This window comes from Pristiophorus japonicus, chromosome 1 (assembly GCF_044704955.1).
Source record: "Pristiophorus japonicus isolate sPriJap1 chromosome 1, sPriJap1.hap1, whole genome shotgun sequence".
NCBI lineage: Eukaryota > Metazoa > Chordata > Chondrichthyes > Pristiophoridae > Pristiophorus > Pristiophorus japonicus.
In genome coordinates, this window is record NC_091977.1 from 333,800,634 (window position 1) to 333,820,641 (window position 20,008).

The 20,008-nt window shown below is 46.5% G+C and overlaps 1 protein-coding gene across 3 annotated transcripts in view; it reads right to left on the minus strand.

Moving 5' to 3' along the window:
- The window catches only part of LOC139257295 (thioredoxin domain-containing protein 3 homolog), a 242,399-nt gene that overhangs the window by 103,195 nt on the left and 119,196 nt on the right, over positions 1 to 20,008 (minus strand). For all 3 annotated transcript variants that reach the window (XM_070874468.1, XM_070874437.1, XM_070874506.1), the window contains one exon: positions 4,651 to 4,772. In XM_070874468.1, the coding sequence (XP_070730569.1) occupies positions 4,651 to 4,772 (122 nt within the window). The remainder of the gene's footprint in view (positions 1 to 4,650; positions 4,773 to 20,008) is intronic.

Here is a 20,008-nt window from a genome sequence, read left to right on the forward strand (position 1 = left end):
AAGTGGCATGAATGGAATCGATGATCACCCCCACAGCGCCAACAAGGTGTTAAGTGCCTTGTATTCACCACCCTTGATGGCGGATTCTGAGCCATCTGTGGATGTGCAGCTACAGGCGTGTAAGTCTTGTCATGTGCCTTTTGATTCGAAAACAACATTACTTTGTTCACAGTACTTGCAGCAGCACTAGTGCGCTGGGAAATTTGTTTGGTATTGTCACTGGTGGAGATAAATGCATGGGCTATCACTATTGCTTTACTCAAGGTTGGGTCTCTACAGTTAAAAGTTTGCGAAGTATTACTTCATGGCCAATGCTAAGTACAAAGAAGTCCCTGAGCATATGCTCCAAGTGTCCTTCAAAATCGCAATGTCCTGCAAGGTGCCTTAGCTCGGCGACGTAGTTCGCCATTTCCTGGCCTTCAGATCTCTTGTACGTGTAGAACCGATACCATGCCATCAGAATGCTTTCCTTCGGGCTTAAATGCTCCCGGACCAGTGTGCACAACTCATCGTATGACTTGGTCTGTGGGTTTTGCTGAAGTGAGCAGGTTTTTCATGAGGTCATACATTGGTGCCCCACAAACGAGGATCGCCTGTCGTTTGGCAGTGTTCCCTTCCCCTTCCAGCTCGTTGGCCACGAAGTATTGGCCAAGTCGCTCCACGAAGGTTTCCCAATCATCTCCCTCTGAAAATTTCTCCAGGATGTCCACAGTTTTCTGCATTGTTGCATTGGGGTTCATCATCTGTATCTCGTCGCCAGTTGTTAAGTCTTGGATAAAAAGTCAGACTAGATACTGCAAGCTCAAAGTAAGAGTGGCCGTAGTCCTTTATTGCAGATCTCAGAGTGCCCCTCCAGCCTGTGAGGCCTCCTTATATACAGGTTCTCCCAAAGGATTGTGGGATCCCTTGGGACTCCAGGGGATAAGTCCTCTGGTGGATAGACATGGTCATTACAGGTTTACATACATAACAGGGAAGGAGGTGGAGTAGGCTGCCAATCCTCGAAGATTGTCCTGGATTCTCTCCAGGAATTAAAAGATTCATCTCCAGGACACTGCAGCAAGCATTATGATTTTTTTCATCTTCTTTGAGCACTTTTGATTATTAATTATAAAAATATTGGAGGTGGGTCATGAATCCTTCAATAAGTAACGAAGAGTTTGTTCACTTTCCAATTGGCGTGGGAAGATGGCGAGGATGGGAGTTCATGTGATGAAACCTCCTGGAATACGCCTAACCAGACCTGGCAAACCTGGGCCGGGGGGCACTGGTGGTGATTGGGATACTGTGGAGTTGGAGAGCACTCTTGCTCCACAGCAATGTTTTGTAATCTATTTATTTCAATAAACTTATCTTTTGTTGGTGGCTGCAGCAGCCACAAAAAAAATCTGGCTCTGCGATATCCAATTTTTGCAAGTCGGCATAAAATAGACACTCGCCTTCGTATTTACATATGTAAGGGGATTAATGAAGGTTTTTGGCAGCTGCTGGGGATGCCTGAAAATTGGTCCGACCGAGTATCAGGTCGGACTTTCAGGCATCCTTTTCGAGTAGGTCATTGGTTCCTGAAATTGGACCTTGTTGTGTCTGTAAAATAATAGCTTCCTCCATACCCTTTGATGGAACAATGAATGGATTTCTTCGAGGTTTCTCCCACACTGCTGCTGCAACTTCAGCATTAACTTGTGTAAACAGCGTTTCCACCAAAGCCATCGGGTCCAGGGGACTTGTCCGTCTTTATTCCCATTATTTTACTGAGTACTACTTCTTTAGTGACCCCTCTCTATAGCCCCTTGATTATCCCGTATTGGGATGTTTTTAGTGCCTTCTACTGTGAAGACCGATACAAAATATTTGTTCAAAGTCTCTGCCATATCCTTGTTCCCCAGTATTAATTCCCCAGTTTCATCATCAGCATAGGCAGTCCCTCGAAATCTAAAATGCTTCCACTCTAAAAGTGAGTTCTCAGGTGACTGGACAATCCAATACAGGAATTACAGTCTCTGTCACAGGTGGGACAGACAGTCGTTGAAGGAAAGGGTGGGTGGGGAGTCTGGTTTGCCGCACGCCCCTTCTCCTGCCTGCGCTTGTTTTCTGCATGCTCTTGGCGAGGAGACGCGAGGTGCTCAGCGCCCTCCTGGATGCTCTTCTTCCACTTAGGGCGGTCTCTGGCCAGTGATTCCCAGATATCGGTGGGGATGTTGCACTTTATCAAGGAGGCTTTGAGGGTGTCCCTGAAACATTTCCTCTGCCCACTTGGGGCTCACTTGCCGTGTAGGAGTTCCGAGTAGAGCGCTTGCTTTGGGAGTCTTGTGTCAGGCATGCGGACAATGTGGCCCGCCCAACGGAGCTGGTTGCGTGTGGTCAGTGCTTCGATGCTGGGGATGTTGGCCTGATCAAGAACACTGATGTTGGTGCGTCTATCCTCCCAGGGGATTTGCAGGATCTTGCGGAGACATCATTGGTGGTATTTCTCCAGTGATTTGAGGTGTCTGCTGTATATGGTCCATGTCTCTGAGCCATACAGGAAGGTATTACAGCCCTGCAGACCATAAGTTTGGTGCCAGATTTGTGAGCTTGATCCTCCAATACTCTCTTCCTCTGGTTTCATCCTCTGGGGACCAATATTTACTTTAGCCACTCTTTTCCTTGTTATGTACCTGTAGAAACTCTTACTGTTTTTATATTTTGTGCTAGTTTACTTTCATAATCTATCTTCTGACTCTGGATCAGTTCCTATGGATTGGAGGGTAGCTAATGTAACGCCACTTTTTTAAAAAGGAGGGAGAGAGAAAGCGGGTAATTATAGACCGGTTAGACTGACATCAGTAGTGGGGAAAATGTTGGAATCAACCATTAAAGATGAAATAGCAGCCCATTTGGAAAGCAGAGAAGGACCCGTTTATCCTGATTCTCTGCTTCCTGTCTGCCAACTAGTTCTCTATCCACTTCAGTACATTACCCCCAATACCATGTGCTTTAATTTTGCACACGAATTTCTTGTGTGGAACCTTGTCAAAAGCCTTTTGAAAATCCAAATACACCACATCCATTAGTTCTGCCTTGTTCACTCTACTAGTTACATCCTCAAAAAATTCGAGAAGATTTGTCAAGCATAATTTCCCTTTCATAAATCCATGCTGACTTGGGCCGATCCTATCACTGCTTTCCAAATGTGCTGTTATTTCATCTTGAATAATTGATTCCAACATTTTCGCCACTACTGATGTCAGGCTAACTGGTCTACAATTACCTGTTTTCTCTCTCCCTCCTTTCTTAAAAAGTGGTGTTACATTAGCTACCCTCCAGTCCATAGGAACTGATCCCGAGTCGATAGACTGTTGTAAAATGATCACCAATGCATCCACTATTTCTAGGGCCACTTCCCTAAGTACTCTGGGATGCATACTATTAGGCCCCGGAGATTTATCGGCCTTCAATCCCATCAATTTCCCTGACACAATTTCCCGCCTAATAAGGATATCCTTCAGTTCCTCCTTCTCACTAGACCCTCGGTCCCTGAGTACTTCCGGAAGGTTATTTGTGTCTTCCTTCGTGAAGACAGAACCAAAGTATTTGTTCAATTGGTCTGCCATTTCTTTGTTCCCCATTATAAATTCACCTGAATCTGACTGCAAGGGACCTATGTTTGTCTTCACTAATCTTTTTCTCTTCACATGGTGGTGGAAGTGCTTGGGGGATCCCACCGCACCCCCATGCTAAAATTCCGGGTTCTCTACCCCCAAATGTCTGCATATGGGGCAAAAATATTGTCAGCTTTAAAAATAGCTTCCATGTATTTTTACTAGCAGCAGTCTAAACTTGGAGCACTTACTATGCAGCCTCCTCCCCCAGCGCCATTTACATTATGATGAGGTCAGTGACCCAAAATCTGGGGTCATCGAACCTCACAATTTAGATGTTAACACTGAGCGGGGCGACCTGAATTTAATCCCCAAAGGCTGTAAATGTAAAATAAACTATTTTCCTGTAAAAGATAAGGGGGGAGAAATTCAGCTGGATGGCGCCCCTTGCGAGGCGCTAAAGGTTTACATTCGTGCCACTCGGCATATTCAATGTACCGGTACCAGCAGCACTGAGGAGTATCGCCTGGGAGTGTAGCGCCGGTGTGCAATGACCTGGTATCGACACGGATGTAACATTTGGTTTGTGCTGCACCCAAAGCGTCCGTAATTACACCGCCAGGGAAAGCTGGCGTGCAGAGCTGTCCCGGGGTGCTAAGGGAAGGAATGACTGCATGAGGTAAATGTGATTGATTTTTTTTTGTGATTTATCTTTATTTGGGGGTGAGTAATATATAGGGGATGTTTTTTGTGGTTTTTGTTCCGATTCTTTTTTTTTGCAGGGAGGCCTCTCTTCGGGTGCTACAAAGCCGGCTCTTTAGCATGGTATTCAGTAGCTCACCCGTCCTAACGCCTTAAGAGAAGTGTGGAACGCTTCCCTTAGCACTCAGCTCCACTCTCAGGACGCAACCATTGAATTTTGTGGCTGCTGTCGCTAACCATTTTCCGGCGCTAAATTTAGCGACCCCCCTAACATTAGCGCCTTAAAAAACCTTCATCCGGATTTACAGCACAAGAACTACAATTACAAATTTTCATTAATTCTTCTGACAATATAGCCTTGTACCTTTTTGTAGTTCAAGAAGTTGTGGTCTGATGATAGCTAGTGTCTTTTCAGTTTTCTGAAATTTTTCATAAATCTTAGGAAAGAAGAAGCTGAATAGCCTGCAGGCTAGGTCTCTGATGTCACTGAGGGGAAAACCACATTCAAAGTAGTTTATTTTCCTGCAAAGTTGTATAAAAATCTTAATCCATAAATCCACTACTTCTTGGGGTAGAATTCTGGTGTACCAGAGGCTGAAAAAGTGAAATGTCAGAGTGGTCACCTGCTGCTCCAAGGGTGAGGCAGATTGGGCAGAGGATAATAGTTGAAATGCCATTTTGATTTGCAGGGTTTCGACCCCATTTCTCAAGTCAAGCAAATTCAGAAGGGTGGGGGTTGGATCCTCTGCCCTTGTGCCCTACATCCCAACAGCAGTTTGATAATGCACTTGGGATATTCCCAGGCTACTCTGAGAATTCCATCAGATATGCTTCCAATAGGCTCAGCAAAAGACCCGAGAATAAGGGGTCGGCTATTTAGAACTGAGATGAGGAGAAATTTAGTCACTCAGAGGGTTGTGAATCTTTAGAATTCTCTATCCCAGAGGTCTGTGGAAGCTCAGTCGTTGAGTATATTCAAGACAGAGATAAATAGATTTTTGAATATTAAGGGAATCAAGGGATATGGGGAGAGTGCAGGTAAGTGGCGTTGAGATAGAAGATCAGTCATGATCTCACTGAATGGCAGAGCAAGCTCGAGGGGCCAAATGGCCTACTCCTGCTCCTATTTCTTACGTTCTTATTTTCTTATGACACCTGCAGAGAGCAGGTGTCAATTCAGTTCTGGGCCACATGTGGGGTCCACAAAGACCATTTCAAATGGCAATCAATCCCAGGAAGATCAATTGCCATTTGATTTGGACACATTAGTATCCTGGAAGCAAAAGGTCAGGCTGACATTTCACCGCTCATCATAAACCTGACCTGCCCGTGGATCTCCTTCTTGGAGTGATATGCTGCCGCTCTGACACTTCATGTAGGTAGGAGCCCTGTCACTACAGGGTAGGGTGCCTGCCTCATGTTAATTAACCTGTCCATGGGATTTGGGACGGGTTCACAAGGGGGTTAAAGAGGTGAGTAAGTATTCTGCCCTTTTGCACTTCCAGTGGCACAACAGTGCAACCGGGATTTCTCTTCTCTTGACTCAAAAATGCCTATTAAAGCCAAAGAAATACGGCAGATTAAGTAATAATAGTTTGTACATTGAACAGATATTTTGGATGAAGGGTAAATCATAGACTTTAAAAGCTAATCATTGCAGAGTTCTGAGGAGGCAAGCACCCATAGTGTACCCATATGTACCCATAGTGCCTGCCAACTGCATGCAAATGATGTGCCCTCCTGCTGACCCTATGAACTATGACGGGGTCTGTGTAACTGCCAGGATTGTAGCCCTCAGATCTTTAGGGTCAGTATACTTAACCCCACTTTAGTCAATAATCTGCTTGAAGCACCACACAAAGGAAAATAATGAAGATTATTGATGTATTTAAGCAGGCTAAATAGGGGAAACATAGGAGGTGTAGGTGACAAAGACTAGCTATTCTTATGCACTGAGTCAGCTCTCAGAATTTCTGGTGCCAAGCAACTTCAAATCCTAATCATAGGTGGTCCCTAGAAACGAGGATGACTTGCTTCCATGCCAATAAAGGATGAGTTCACAGGTGTTTCGAATGAAGGACCCGAACTACATCCTCAAGGGTGGAAGATGACTTTGCGTGGATTTTTTATTGTGTGGTGGCCATTGCACGTCAGCCACCACACGGGCTTGACAGAGCTAGGTCTTGGTCCAGTGGCAAGGATGACCCAAGACGACTGGAGACCAGCTCTGCTGCAGGGACCTAGTGCGCACACATATCGCAGTGTGAGCTGGCCCGTGCTGCCCCTGGGCCCCTGGACGAGAACTCACGCCTCCACGGGCCCCGATCCTAATACATTATGCATAAGGTCATAAACAATGTTTTACAACCTTAGCTACTCTGCAAAATGCCCACGGCATTCAAGCATAAAGTTCTTCTCTTTGCAGAAGAAAGTGGCCTTCAATAAGGGATAGTTCCTCAGAAGAGTAGTTGGTGGCTCAGTAAATAAAATTCTTCGATATAAAAACAAAATACTGCGGATGCTGGAATCTGAAATAAAAACAGAAAATGCTGGATATCTTAGCAGGTCAAGCAGCAAATAAAATCCTTTACCTGCTTCAAAGAGGAGCTCATGGGAATCATCATCTGGAAGGCTCTATAGAGCCTGGGTGGTACACAAGTTAGTGGACATGACAACATCCTGGCTTGTACAACTGTAATCACGTATGTTAATTTTGGCAGTGAATGTAAGTTTCAGCAGATGTAAAGTAGTGGCTGTGGTGCGCCACAAAAAATTCCATGTACCTTCTACGAAAGAACATACCTAACTGGAAATGTACTTATTTTCACAGATAACATAAAAAAACTAAGGAGGACCATGCCAAACAAGCCTCAATATTATACTCCAGGGTTTGAGCACATAAATCTAGTTTGACATTCCAGTGTAGTGCTGAGGGAGTGCTGCACTGTCGGAGGTAACACCTTTCGGATGAGGCATTAAATTGAGGCCCTGTCTGCGCTCTCAAGTGGACGTAAAAGACCCCATGGCACTATTTCGAAGAAGAGCAGGATAGTTATCTCCAGTGTCCTAGCCAATATTTATCCCTCAATCAACATAAAAAAACAGATTATCTGGTCATTATCACATTGCTGTTTGTGGGAGCTTGCTGTGTGCAAATTGGCTACACTCTAAAAGTACTTCTTTGGCTTGAAAAGCGCTTTGAGTCGTCATGAAAGGCCCTATATAAATGCAAGTCTTTCTTTCTTTTTCTACATTAACAGCAGAACTTGAAGTTGGTATCAGTTGAGATACACACATTCCATGGTGTGTTAGAGAGGGAATACTAGGTTAGTTACTAATTTTAGGTTAAAAGGGCTGACACTGCTACCAAAACCTGAGTTATTCCATGGTTCTGACCTCATTAGGCCACATGAAATGGCAGATACTTTCTATTAAAGAACATCAGCACTAGTCATTTGTCACAGCGCAGAACATGCTGAAATAGCTCAATGCTGTGATAATTTTTGCAGCATACACCATCAATGGCAACTATTTTTCCCGTTCATTTGTGCCGTTTTTTTGCCGCATGCCCTTTTTTTTGCGTATTTATTTTTTTCAAAATTTCCCTCTGCGATCTGCACCGGTGTAACTGACTTAGTTACGATTTTTCTCGACCAGTTTCTTTTTACGTCATGAGGGGTGTTCCCTCATGTCTGTGCCGGTTTTTTCAATTGTTCGCAGTTTGGCCAACATTTTTTTCTCTTAGGTCGGTATATCTGGCCACGCACAAAAAACCTTCTGGTGATTTAAGAAAACCAGTGGACATTCACAAATCTGTGCTGAAAGACTCCATTGTTTCTAACTCGAAGATTTTGGAGGCAGTCAAGAACATTGTCAAAATCAATAATAAAGTTCAACTTTTTTTTACCTGTCAATGTAGAAGTGAAAATTTGTTGGATATCAGAAGTTCTCTCATTATTTTACTCACTCACAAGCCATCACCGAACGCCTTGAAGCAGGGCTGGAGGGTCGTAGCTGTGGTCGGCAGAATCAGTCCCGTGCCCGGACACAGCGGCTCGGGGCTCGGCAACAAAATAAGCCGTGGGGAGGCGGGGAGGGGGAGGTGGAGTAGAGAGCGAGGTGCAGATCAGAAGGCTTCGAGCCCAGGGAGCGAGGTGCCTTCTGCACTGAAGACTGCAATGAGTGCGGGGGGTGGGGGGGGGCGCGCAGGGAGAGGGAGAGAGAGAGAGAGGTCACAAGACTCCAATTAGTAATGGGGGGGGAGGGAGAGAGGAGATGTCACAATACTCCAAATAGTTAAGTGGGGGGGCGGGTGGTGAGAGAGGTTAAGTCACAAGATCTTTGGGTGTGGTCCATCTATACAGACCTTGGGGGGGAGAGAGAACTGCAAACCTGTCCTGCTAGCCTGTTTTCCTGCTGTTTTGAGCTTTTTTCAAAGGTTAAATTTAAGTATGGGGTCAATACTGACAATGCCATACATTGTGCGAGCCTTCTGCATCATTGTGCTACATAGGAGACAATTGATTCGACTTCATCGCATCAGGAACATCGGAGCCCATAGGGTGCTGGGCAGGAGGCCTTATCCACCTCGGGTATATTGAGATAGGCATTCGTACCTCCACCTGAGTGATGCAGACTGTGTCAGAAGGCTGAATTCCGCAAAGAAGTTGTAAGTGAGATCTTTGAGTTGGTCAAAGCAGACCTACAACCTAGAAGCATCAGGAGGATAGCTTTGTCAGTTGAAGTGAAGGTTACAGCTGCACTTTCATTCTATGCCTCTGGATCGTTTCAAGCTGCAACTGGGGATGTGTGTGCCATCTCTCAACATGCAACACATGTCTCCATTTGCCATGTCACGGCTGCACTGTATGTGCGTAGGAATGACTTCATAAAGTTCCCCATGACCGCCCAAACAATTCATGACAGGGCTGTGGGCTTCTCCAGGATTGCTGACTTCCCAAAGGTAATTGATTGTACCCACATCGCATTGCGAGCACCTTTGGAGAATTCTGAGATGTACTGGAACAGAAAAGACTTCCACTCCATTAATGTGCAGCTCGTGTGTGACGACATGCATCATATCATGTCAGTCGATGCAAGATAGCCTGGCAGCACCCATGGTGCGTTCATCCTATGTGACAGCGTTATATCTGTCATGTTATTAATGAACATGATATAATTGGGATTACGGAGACATGGCTCCAGGGTGACCAAGGCTGAGAACTCAACATTCAGGGGTATTCAACATTCAGGAAAGATAGACAGGAAGGAAAAGGAGGTGGGGTGCCATTGCTGGTTACAGAGGAAATTAACGCAATAGTAAGGAAGGACATTAGCTTGGATGATGTGGAATCTGTATGGGAATCTGCTGTGGAATACCAAAGGGCAGAAAACGCTAGTGGGAGTTGAGTACAGACGACCAAACAATAGTAGTGAGGTTGGGGACAGCATCAAACAAGAAATTAGGGATGCGTGCAATTAAGGTACAGCAGTCATCATGGGCGACTTTAATCTACATATAGATTGGGCTAACCAAACTGGTAGCAGAACGGTGGAGGAGGATTTCCTGGAGTGTAGTAGGGATGGTTTTCTGGACCAATATGTCGAGGAACCAACTAGAGGGCTGACCATCCTAGACTAGGTGATGTGTAACGAGAAAGGACTAATGGGCAATTTTGTAGTGCGAGGCCCCTTGGGGAAGAGTGACCATAATATGGTAGAATTCTTCATTAAGATGGAGAGTGACACAGTTAATTCAGAGACTAGGGTCCTGAACTTAAAGAAAGGTAACTTTGATGGTATAAGACGTGAATTGGCTAGAATAGACTGGCGAATGATACTTAAAAGGTTTACGGTGGATAGGCAATGGCAAACGTTTAAAGATCACATGGATGAACTTCAACAATTGTACATCCCTGCCTGGAGTAAAAATAAAACGGGGAAGGTGGCTCAACCGTGGATAACAAGGGAAATTAGGGATAGTGTTGAATCCAGGAAGAGGCATATAATTGGCCAGAAAAAGCAGCAAATCTGAGGACTGGGAGAAATTTAGAATTCAGCAGAGGAGGACAAAGGGTTTAATTAGGAGGGGGAAAATAGAATATAAGAGGAAGCTTGCTGGGAACATAAAAACTATCTGCAAAAGCTTCTATAGATATGTGAAGAGAAAAAGATTAGTGAAAACAAACGTAGGTCCCTTGCAGTCAGAATCAGGTGAATTTATAATAAGGAACAAAGAAATGTCAGACCAATTGAACAAATACTTTGGTTCTGTTTTCACGCAGGAAGACACAAATAACCTTCCAGAAATACTAGGGGACCGAGGGGCTAGCGAGAAGGAGGACTGAAGGAAATCCTTATTAGTCAGGAAATTATGTTAGGGAAATTGATGGGATTGAACGCCGATAAATCCCCAGGGCCTGATAGTCTGCATCCCAGAGTGCTTAAGGAAGTGGCCATAGAAATAGTGGATGCATTGGTGATCATTTTCCAACAGTCTATCGACTCTGGATCAGTTCCTATGGACTGGAGGGTAGCTAATGTAACACCACTGTTTAAAAAAGGGGGGGGAAGAGAGAAAATGGTGATTTATAGACCGGTTAGCCTGACATCAGTAGTGGGGAAAATGTTGGAATCAATCATTAAAATTGAAATAGCAGCGCATTTGGAAAGCAGTGACAGGATCGGTCCAAGTCAGCATGGATTTATGAAAGGGAAATCATGCTTGATAAATCTTCTAGAACTTTTTGAGGATGTAACTAGTAGAGTAGACAAGGGAGAACCAGTGGATGTGGTGTATTTGTACTTTCAAAAGGCTTTTGACAAGGTCCCACACAAGAGATTGGTGTGCAAAATTAAAGCACATGGTATTGGAAGTAATGTATTGATGTAGATAGAGAACTGGTTGGCAGACAGGAAGCAGAGAATGGGGATAAACGGGTCCTTTTCAGAATGGCAGGCAGTGACTAGTGGGGTGCCGCAGGGGTCAGTGCTGGGACCCCAGCTATTTACAATATACATCAATGATTTAGATGAAAGAATTGAGAGTAATATCTCCAAGTTTTCAGATGACACTAAGCTGGGCGGTGGTGTGAGCTGTGAGGAGAATGCTCAGAGGCTGCAGGGTGACTTGGACAGGTTAGGTGAGTGGGCAAATGCATGGCAGATGCAGTATAATGTGGATAAATGTGAGGTTATTCACTTTGGTGGCAAAAACATGAAGGCAGAATATCATCTGAATGGCAGCGGATTATGAAAAAGGGAGTTGCAACGAGACCTGGGTATCATGGTACATCAGTCATTGAAGGTTGGCATGCAGGTGCAGCAGGCAGTGAAGAAGGCAAATGGCATGTTGGCCTTCATAGCTAGGGGATTTGAGTTTAGGAGCAGGGAGGTCTTACTGCAGCTGTACAGGGCCTTGGTGAGGTCTCAGCTGGAATATTGTGTTCAGTTTTGGTCTCCTAATCTGAGGAAGGACGTTCTTGCTATGAGGGAGTGCAGTGAAGATTCACCAGACTGATTCCCGAGATGGCAGGACTGACATATGAGGAGAAACTGGATTAACTGGGCCTGTATTCATTGGAGTTTAAAAGAATGAGAGGGGATATCATCGAAACATATAAAATTCTGACAGGACTGGACAGGTTAGATGCAGGAAGAATGTTCCCGTTGTTGGGTGAGTCCAGAACCAGGGGTCACAGTCTAAGATAAGGGGAAGGCCATTCAGCACCGAAATGAGGAGAAACTTTTCACTCAGAGAGTTGTTAACCTGTGGAATTCTCTTCCGCAGTGAGTTGTTGATGCCAGTTCGTTAGATATATTCAAGAGGGAGTTGGATATGGCCCTGATGGCTAAAGGGATCAAGGGGTATGGAGAGAAAGCAGGAAAGGGGTACTGAGGTGAATGATCAGCCATGATCTTATTGAATGGTGGTGCAGGCTCGAAGGGCTGAATGGTCTACTCCTGCACCTATTTTCTATGTTTCTATGTTTCAGCAGCAGCTGCCAGAACAGCAGAGCAGGCTACTGGGAGACAAAGGGTATGGCCTCGCCACCTGGCTCATGATGCCCATACGCGTAATCCGGACGGAAGCTGACTATCAATACATCATGTCGCACATTGCGATGCACAGCATCATGGAGAGGACTATTGGCATCTTGAAACAGCGTTTCCGATGCCTGGACCATTCCGGAGGCTACTTGCTGTACTCCACTGAGATTGTCGGTCAGTTCACTGTTGTGAATTGCATGCTGCATAAGTTAGCCATCAAGTGGCAGCAGCACCTGGTAGTGGAAGACCCACTTGCGGTGAGAGTGGCTGATGATAATGATGTGGAAGATGCAAGTGACGAGCAGGAGGGGGAGGAAGAGGAAGAAGAGAACGGCGAGGATGAGGAAGCCATGCAAGTGCCTGAGGCTGGAGCACGACGGAGGAGGAGGGTGGTGTGGGACCTCCCTTTATATACCTGTGTGACCAGGTAAGGAGTGTCTCCCACAAGTTCACCCCCTGTGGTCAAGGTGTGCATCCGAGTTGAGTGTATACAGTAATACAGTGGTGTTACATTGTAGTTACAAACATGACATAACCTTCCCCCCCAAAGTCTTACTGGGATCATAGGTTTAGTCTTTCAGGTGGTCTATGCTCTCTCATGGAGCGCCGCAGTTGGGGCTCTGGTTGTTGGACACTGACGTGAGTGTCTGTCACCTGTGGTGATTCCGACCTGTCCGGGCTGACCTCAGGGACTGTGCATTCTTCCGATTGCTCTTGTTGCACGTTCGCTGGGGGTAGTGTGAGCTCCATCTCATGGTCTTCTTCAGGTTCCTCCGTGTCCACGCTGAACCTTTTTTTTACTTGGTCCAGATGCTTACGGTACATCTGGCCATTGTTGAGTTTTACCACGATGACCCTATTTCCCTCTTTGCCAATTACAGTACCCTCAAGCCATTTGGGCCCCATGGCGTGATTGAGGACAAATACAGGATCATTTATTTCAATACATCTCCCCCTTGAATTACGGTCATGGTACTCGTTTTGTGACTTGCGCTTGCCCTCAACTATGTCGGTCAGGACTGGATGGATGAGAGACAACCGAGTTTTGAGTGTCCGTTTCATGAGTAGCTCTGTGGGCGGGACCCCCGTGAGCGAGTGTGGGCGGGATCTATAGACCAGCAGGAGGCGCGATAGGCGGCATTGTAGGGAGGGTCCTTGAAACCTGAGCATACCTTGCTTAATGATTTGGACTGCCCGTTCCGCCTGGCCATTGGAGGCTGGCTTGAACGGCGCAGTCCTGACGTGGTTGATGTCATTGCCTGACATAAACTCCAGGAATTCATAGTTCGTGAAACACGGGCCATTATCACTAACCAGGATGTCCAGCAAGCCATGGGTTGCAAAGATCGTACGTAGGCTTTCCACGGTGGTGGATGATGTGCATGAATTCAGGATGATGCATTCGATCCATTTCGAGTACGCATCTACTACAATGAGGAACATCTTCCCCATGAACGGGCCCGCATAGTCAACGTGAATGCGTGACCATGGCTTGATGGGCCAGGGCCACGGGCTGAGCGGGGCCTCCCTGGGGGCATTACCCAGCTGGGCACAGGTCGTGTACCTGCGAACACAGTGTTCCAGGTCTGAATCAATTCCAGGCCACCAAACGTGTGACTGGGCAATGGCCTTCATCATCACAATGCCTGGGTGCTCGCTGTGGAGTTCCCTGATGAATGTCTCTCTGCCCTTCTGGAGAGCTCATCCATCCGCCTGTGGAACGGTCTGACCTCCTCAGGACATGCTCCGTGTGCGGGCGCCCAATCCCCAGTCAGGACACATTTCTTAATCAAGGATAGGAGGGGATCTCTGTTTGTCCAGATTTTGATCTGGCGGGCTGTGATCGGGGAGCCTGCACTGTCAAAGGCATCAACAACCATGACCACCTCAGCGCTTTGCTCAGCTGCCCCCTTGGTGGTGGCCAGTGGGAGCCTACTGAGCGCATCAGCGCAGTTTTCAGTGCCGGGCCGGTGCGGATGGAGTAGTCATAAGCAGCTAGCGTGAGAGCCCACTGCTGTATGTGAGCTGATGCATTGGCATTGACAACCTTGCCGTCTGACAACAGGAATGTGAGTGGCTTGTGGTCCGTCTCTAATTCAAACTTCCTACCGAAGAGGTACTGATGCATTTTTTTTACACCATAGACACATGCAAGCGCTTCCTTCTCGACCATCCCATATCCCCGTTCTGCTTGAGAGAGCGACCTGGAGTCATAAGCCACAGGTTGTAGCTGACCCTCAGCATTACCCTGCGACAACACACACCCAACCCCATAGGACGATGCATCACATGTCAGAACTAAACGTTTACAGGGGTCGTATAGGGTCAACAACTTGTTTGAACAAAGTAGGTTTCACGATTAAAAGCCCGTTCCTGACAGTCCCCCCAAAACTAATCGCAACCATTACGCAGGAGCACATGTAGCGGCTCCAACAACGTGCTCAAGTTCGGCAGAAAGTTCCCGAAATAGTTCAACAGTCCCAGGAATGAACGCAACTCCGATGTGTTGCAGAGCCTGGGTGCTCGTCGAATCGCCTCTGTTTTGGATTCGGTGGGCCGAATCCCATCTGCAGCAACCCTCTTGCCCAGAAACTCAACCTCGAGAGCTAAGAACATGCATTTAGACTTCTTGAGTCGCAGGCCTACCCGGTCGGCGTAACACCTCCTCCATGTTGTGGAGGTGTTCCTCGGTGTCTCGACCCGTGATGAGGATGTCGTCCTGAAATACGATCGTTCCCGGAATGGATTTAAGCAGGCTTTCCATGTTACGTTGAAAGATCGCGGCCACTGTTATACGCTAAACGGCGCACCTGTTATACGCAAACAGTCCCTTGTGCGTGGTGATGGTGGTCAGTAGTTTGGATTTGTCGGCCAGTTCCTGGGTCATATAGGCTGAAGTGAGGTCCAACTTGGTGAACAGCTTGCTGCCTGCCAGCGTGGTGAAGAGGTCCTCCGCTCTTGGGAGCGGGTATTGGTCTTGTAGGGACACCCGATTGTCTTAAGTACCCTATTAGTGGGTGTCAATGGCCCTATCCCGGGCCGCATTGTCCACTGTGATGGCGTGAACGTCTGTTCAGCCTGCCATTGTCTCCGTTGAGGTCCTGCTCTGGGGTCTGTTGCTGCCTGGTAAATGTCGGACTGCCCCTGCCTGCCTGCGGGGCTCTGAGTAACATTGATGGTGTTGACTCCCAGATCCATCGCCGCGTTAGAGGCAGAATTGCGTGCGTAAATCATTTTCGTCTCTTCCTCGCCCGCCATGAAAGTTTGAGCTAACAACGCTGCCGCTTCCAAGGTCAAGTCCTTGGTCTCAATTAACTTGCGAAAAATTCCTGCATGACCGATACCCTCGATAAAGAAGTCCCTTCGCATCTCCCCCCTGCAGGTGTCTGTGAACTTACAGAGGCTGGCCAAACGCCGGAGGTCCGCTACAAAGTCCGGTATGCTCTGTCCTTCACGACGTCGGTGGGTGTAGAATCTGTGTCGAGCCATGTGTATGCTGCTCGCCAGTTTGAGGTGCTTCCCGATTAATTTGCTAAGCTCTTCAAAGGTTTTGTCTGACGGCTTTTCGGGTGCCAGTAAGTCCTTAATGAGCGCATAAGTCTTTGGCCCGCAGCTGGTCAGGAGATGAGCCCGTCGCTTCTCGGCCGCTGCATCCCCCAGCCAGTCTTTAGTAACGAAGCTTTGCTGAAGCCTCTCGACAAAATCGTCCCAGTCTTCCCCAACACAGTACCATTCCTCTGTGCTACCGGTGGCCATTCTCATGGGTCGTGAATTCCCATTTCTCGTCGCCAATGTAAAGTCCTTACTCTACAGCATGAAACCACACGAAGCACACTCTATGACCTTAACTCTTTATTACAGGACTCCAGAAGTGATGACCCTTTATATATCTGTGTGATCAGGTTAGGAGTGTCTCCCACAAGTTCATTCGCTGTGGTCAAGGTGTGCATCTGAGTTGACTGTATACAGTAATACAGTGGTGTTACAAATCTTTTAGAGACCGTGGTGTTACATTGTAGTTACAAACATGACAGTTGGGCCATCATGCCCCTTTAACAATTGCTCGAGCCTTGTGCCAGCAGCTCATCCATGAACCCTTTACTGATGCCTGATGGCTCAGCGACAACTATTCCACATGGACCTGTTTACTGTTTGGAGCTGTTCCGTAATATTCTGTTGTGTTAATGGAACATGATTCAGTTTTAATGTAAAATATATTTTATTCCCAAGTTTACAATGTACTTAACTTAACTTTAATAAAATAATTTTCTTGCATGAAATTTTACTTTAATATCCCTCTTTATGATCACTTAAAACCTTTAAGATCACTTATAAACTTGTAAATTTACATAACTTACAAAAATGTTTTTATTTGAGAACAGTAACAATAATAATAACAACAATGATACAGCAGCAGCAGCAGCAAAGAAAGGCTGCACCCATCTCTCATCCTCCTTATTCTAAGACTGCCCGCTGAGCTTGGTCTTGGACACTCCACCACCCCTGCCTGCGGGTGGTGGTGCAATGTTTCTGGGCTTGGTACCAAGCTTATTCTTTCTAACATCTCGGGTACTGTGCACCTCTTGAAGGGTGGGGGGGCGTCGGTTTCAGGCGGCAAGTTGAAGGACCTGGCTTGGGGCTCTTCAGAGGCTGGTGTGGGGATTGGAGTGGGAGTGACAGTTGATTCTGTCAGTGGGCGCGGGGTCTTGGCGTGTTCCCTTATTCCAGCAGCTAACTCCAACATGCCATCCATCATGCACCCTGACAGTGTCTCTGCAACCTGCAACATTCCCTCCCTGATGTTGAGTAAAACTGTCTGAACTACCTGCAACATTCCTTCCCTCATGGCCACTATTTCCTCACTGATGGTCCTGGATATTGTTCCCATTTCTCGTGTCATTGCTGTTACTTTTCTTGACAGTCCCGCTACCTCATCAGTCATCCCACTTATGGCGTCCAGGAGCGATCGAGTAAGGTCAATGCTCTCCGCACTCAAGGACATCATCTGAACCACATCTGTTAGATCCTGCACTTCAGGAGAGCATGGTCGAGCTCTCCTTCCCTTCCTCCCCACGGGTGTGGCTCGCACCCCAATACTGGGACCCGCAACCTCAGAAGGTGGGGCCCTGGATGTGCCTCGCTGCACCACATCACTGGGACCCGCAACCTCGGAAGGTGCGGCCCTGGGTGTGCCTCGCTGCATCCCACCACTGGGACCCAAAACCTTGGAAGGTGTGAAACCATGGAATGTCCCACCAACACTCAAACCATTAGTCACGGAAGGGGCTGTGACCTCCATGAGCGGCACCTCCTCCAAAGTCAGTACAGCAGTGGGAGCTTCATCCAGTTCCATCCCCTCCCCCTCAGCCCCATGTTCTTGGTCTGGAGGGTTGGATTGGAAAATGTTCTCCTCTTCAGGCTCATCCTCATCTGAATCTTCTTCTGCATCGTCAGGGTTGGCCTCAAATTCTGCAAAAGATAACAGAACAGTCAAAGGATTAGCACCAGAGGAGGGGGCAGGGTGGGTGGCATGAGTAGGCTCACACATCGCAGGTCAGGCAGCAGGCTGATTTGAAGGACCATGATGAATTTGCAGGCTTACCCTCACCATCGAGTGTGGGCTCAGCTTGTGCAGTATTGATTGCTTTTTTCCAGGCAGGACCCATCAAAGCAGTGACCCTCTCTTCCAAGGGTGTCAGTCGGTGCAGAATTGCCGGGCCTCCTCCTGTTCGAGTTCTTTCCCTTTTATTATGTGCCACCTTCCTCTGCAAAGATGAAACTGCAACTTTTTAAGAGAGGGTGTCTTTCTGCTGGGTGGAAGATATACAGCTTGGCACATTTACAATTGCAATTCCATTGAATAAATGAAAATATTACTTACACTAACTACTTGACCAAGGTCCTGCCACTTCTTTTTACATTGGCCTCTAGATCTCATGGTAGTCACCATGGCGCAGTAATCTTCTGCAACTTGGTTCCAGCGTTTCTTTATTTCTTTGGGTGGAAGTTTTATGTCACCTCTGCTGGTGTCCAGCTCCTGCCATCTGTTCTCAATCACAGTAACTAGTGCCTCCACTTCTTCCTGTAAGAAATTATTGGTCCTTGCACCGCATTGCAGCTTGTATTGCTCCTGCTGCGATTTTTCCAAAGCTCTCACACAGCATTCCTTCTCACACACACAACTGGGTCTTTAAAAATGGTTGATTGCCAAATTCAAGCTGTACTGAGCATGCGTGTCCATTGGAACGGCGTCATAAACAACTTTTTTTCTCTGCGCATGCGCAGAAGGTTCATTTTTTGGCGCAGACAGCAGGCTCCACACCCCGAGGCGACTGGACATGCTGCGCGGCACCAAATTCAAATTATACATCGGAGAAACTTTGGCAAATTATTTCTGACGCATTTCAGGCCTAGAAATACAGGCGTAACTCTGTCAATACGCCAGAAAACAGCCTTGGGGAAAATTGAGCCCATATATCGGGACTATAATAGCTGCATTTCTCAGAATGCTTTCATTGATATTGGCAGGGCAATCACATTTAAAATTGCAGATATACAAATTCAATATAAATTTAGATGCACTTGGGACAACCATCAGGAACAGTTTCAGAGACCTCATATATGATAACTCCATAACTGTCAAATTCGGATGATAACCCTTTTCTGATACCCTGTATTAGTGATTCAAATGATGTTCCTATTGTGCTATTTTAATACCAGAGCTTTGCCGGCCAGCAGTGTATATCAGAAATTCACGTGCATGTTACACATGATTTTCTGACTAATAATATGAATGGTTGGAAAATTGTGGGCAGAGTGAATTTGTGAAGCACACTGCCAGTCAGAGAGGCACACTATCACTAATGTGGACTCATAAATTGGTCCGTATGTTCCCACTTTCAATAATTTGCCGCACAGTACTCTTATGCCATAGAAAGTTTACATCTCTCCTCCCTTAGGATAACCTGACCAAAAATTTCTGCAACAATGTTGGTGCCATTGTTGGTACATGTCCATTTGCATGCTAAATGGTCACTTTCAGTCCTTTGCATCATGAACATAAGAACATAAGAAATAAGATCAAGAGTAGGCCATATGGCCCCTCGAGTCTGCTCCGCCATTTAATACGATCATGGCTGATCCGATCATGGACTCAGATCCACTTCCCTGCCTGTTCCCCATAAACCCTTAATCCCTTATCGGTGAAGAAACTGTCTATCTCGGTCTTAAATTTATTCAATGTCCCAGCTTCCACTGCTCTCTGCGGCAGCGAATTCCACACATTTACAACCCTCTGAGAAGAAATTCCTCCTCATCTCAGTTTTAAATGGGCAGCCCCTTATTCTAAGATTATGCCCCCTAGTTCTAGTCTCCCCTATCAGTGGAAACATTCTCTCTGCATCCACTTTGTCAAGACCCCTCGTAATCTTATATGTTTCGATAAGATCACCTCTCATTCTTCTGAATTCCAATGAGTAGAGGCCCAACCTCCTCAACCTTTCCTCATAAGTCAACCCCCTCATCTCCGGAATCAACCTAGTGAACCTTCTCTGTACTGCTTCCAAAGCAAGTATATCCTTTCATAAATAAGGAAACCAAAACTGTACACAGTATTGCAGGTGTGGCCTCACCAATACTCTGTATAACTGTAGCAAGATTTCCCTGCTTTTATA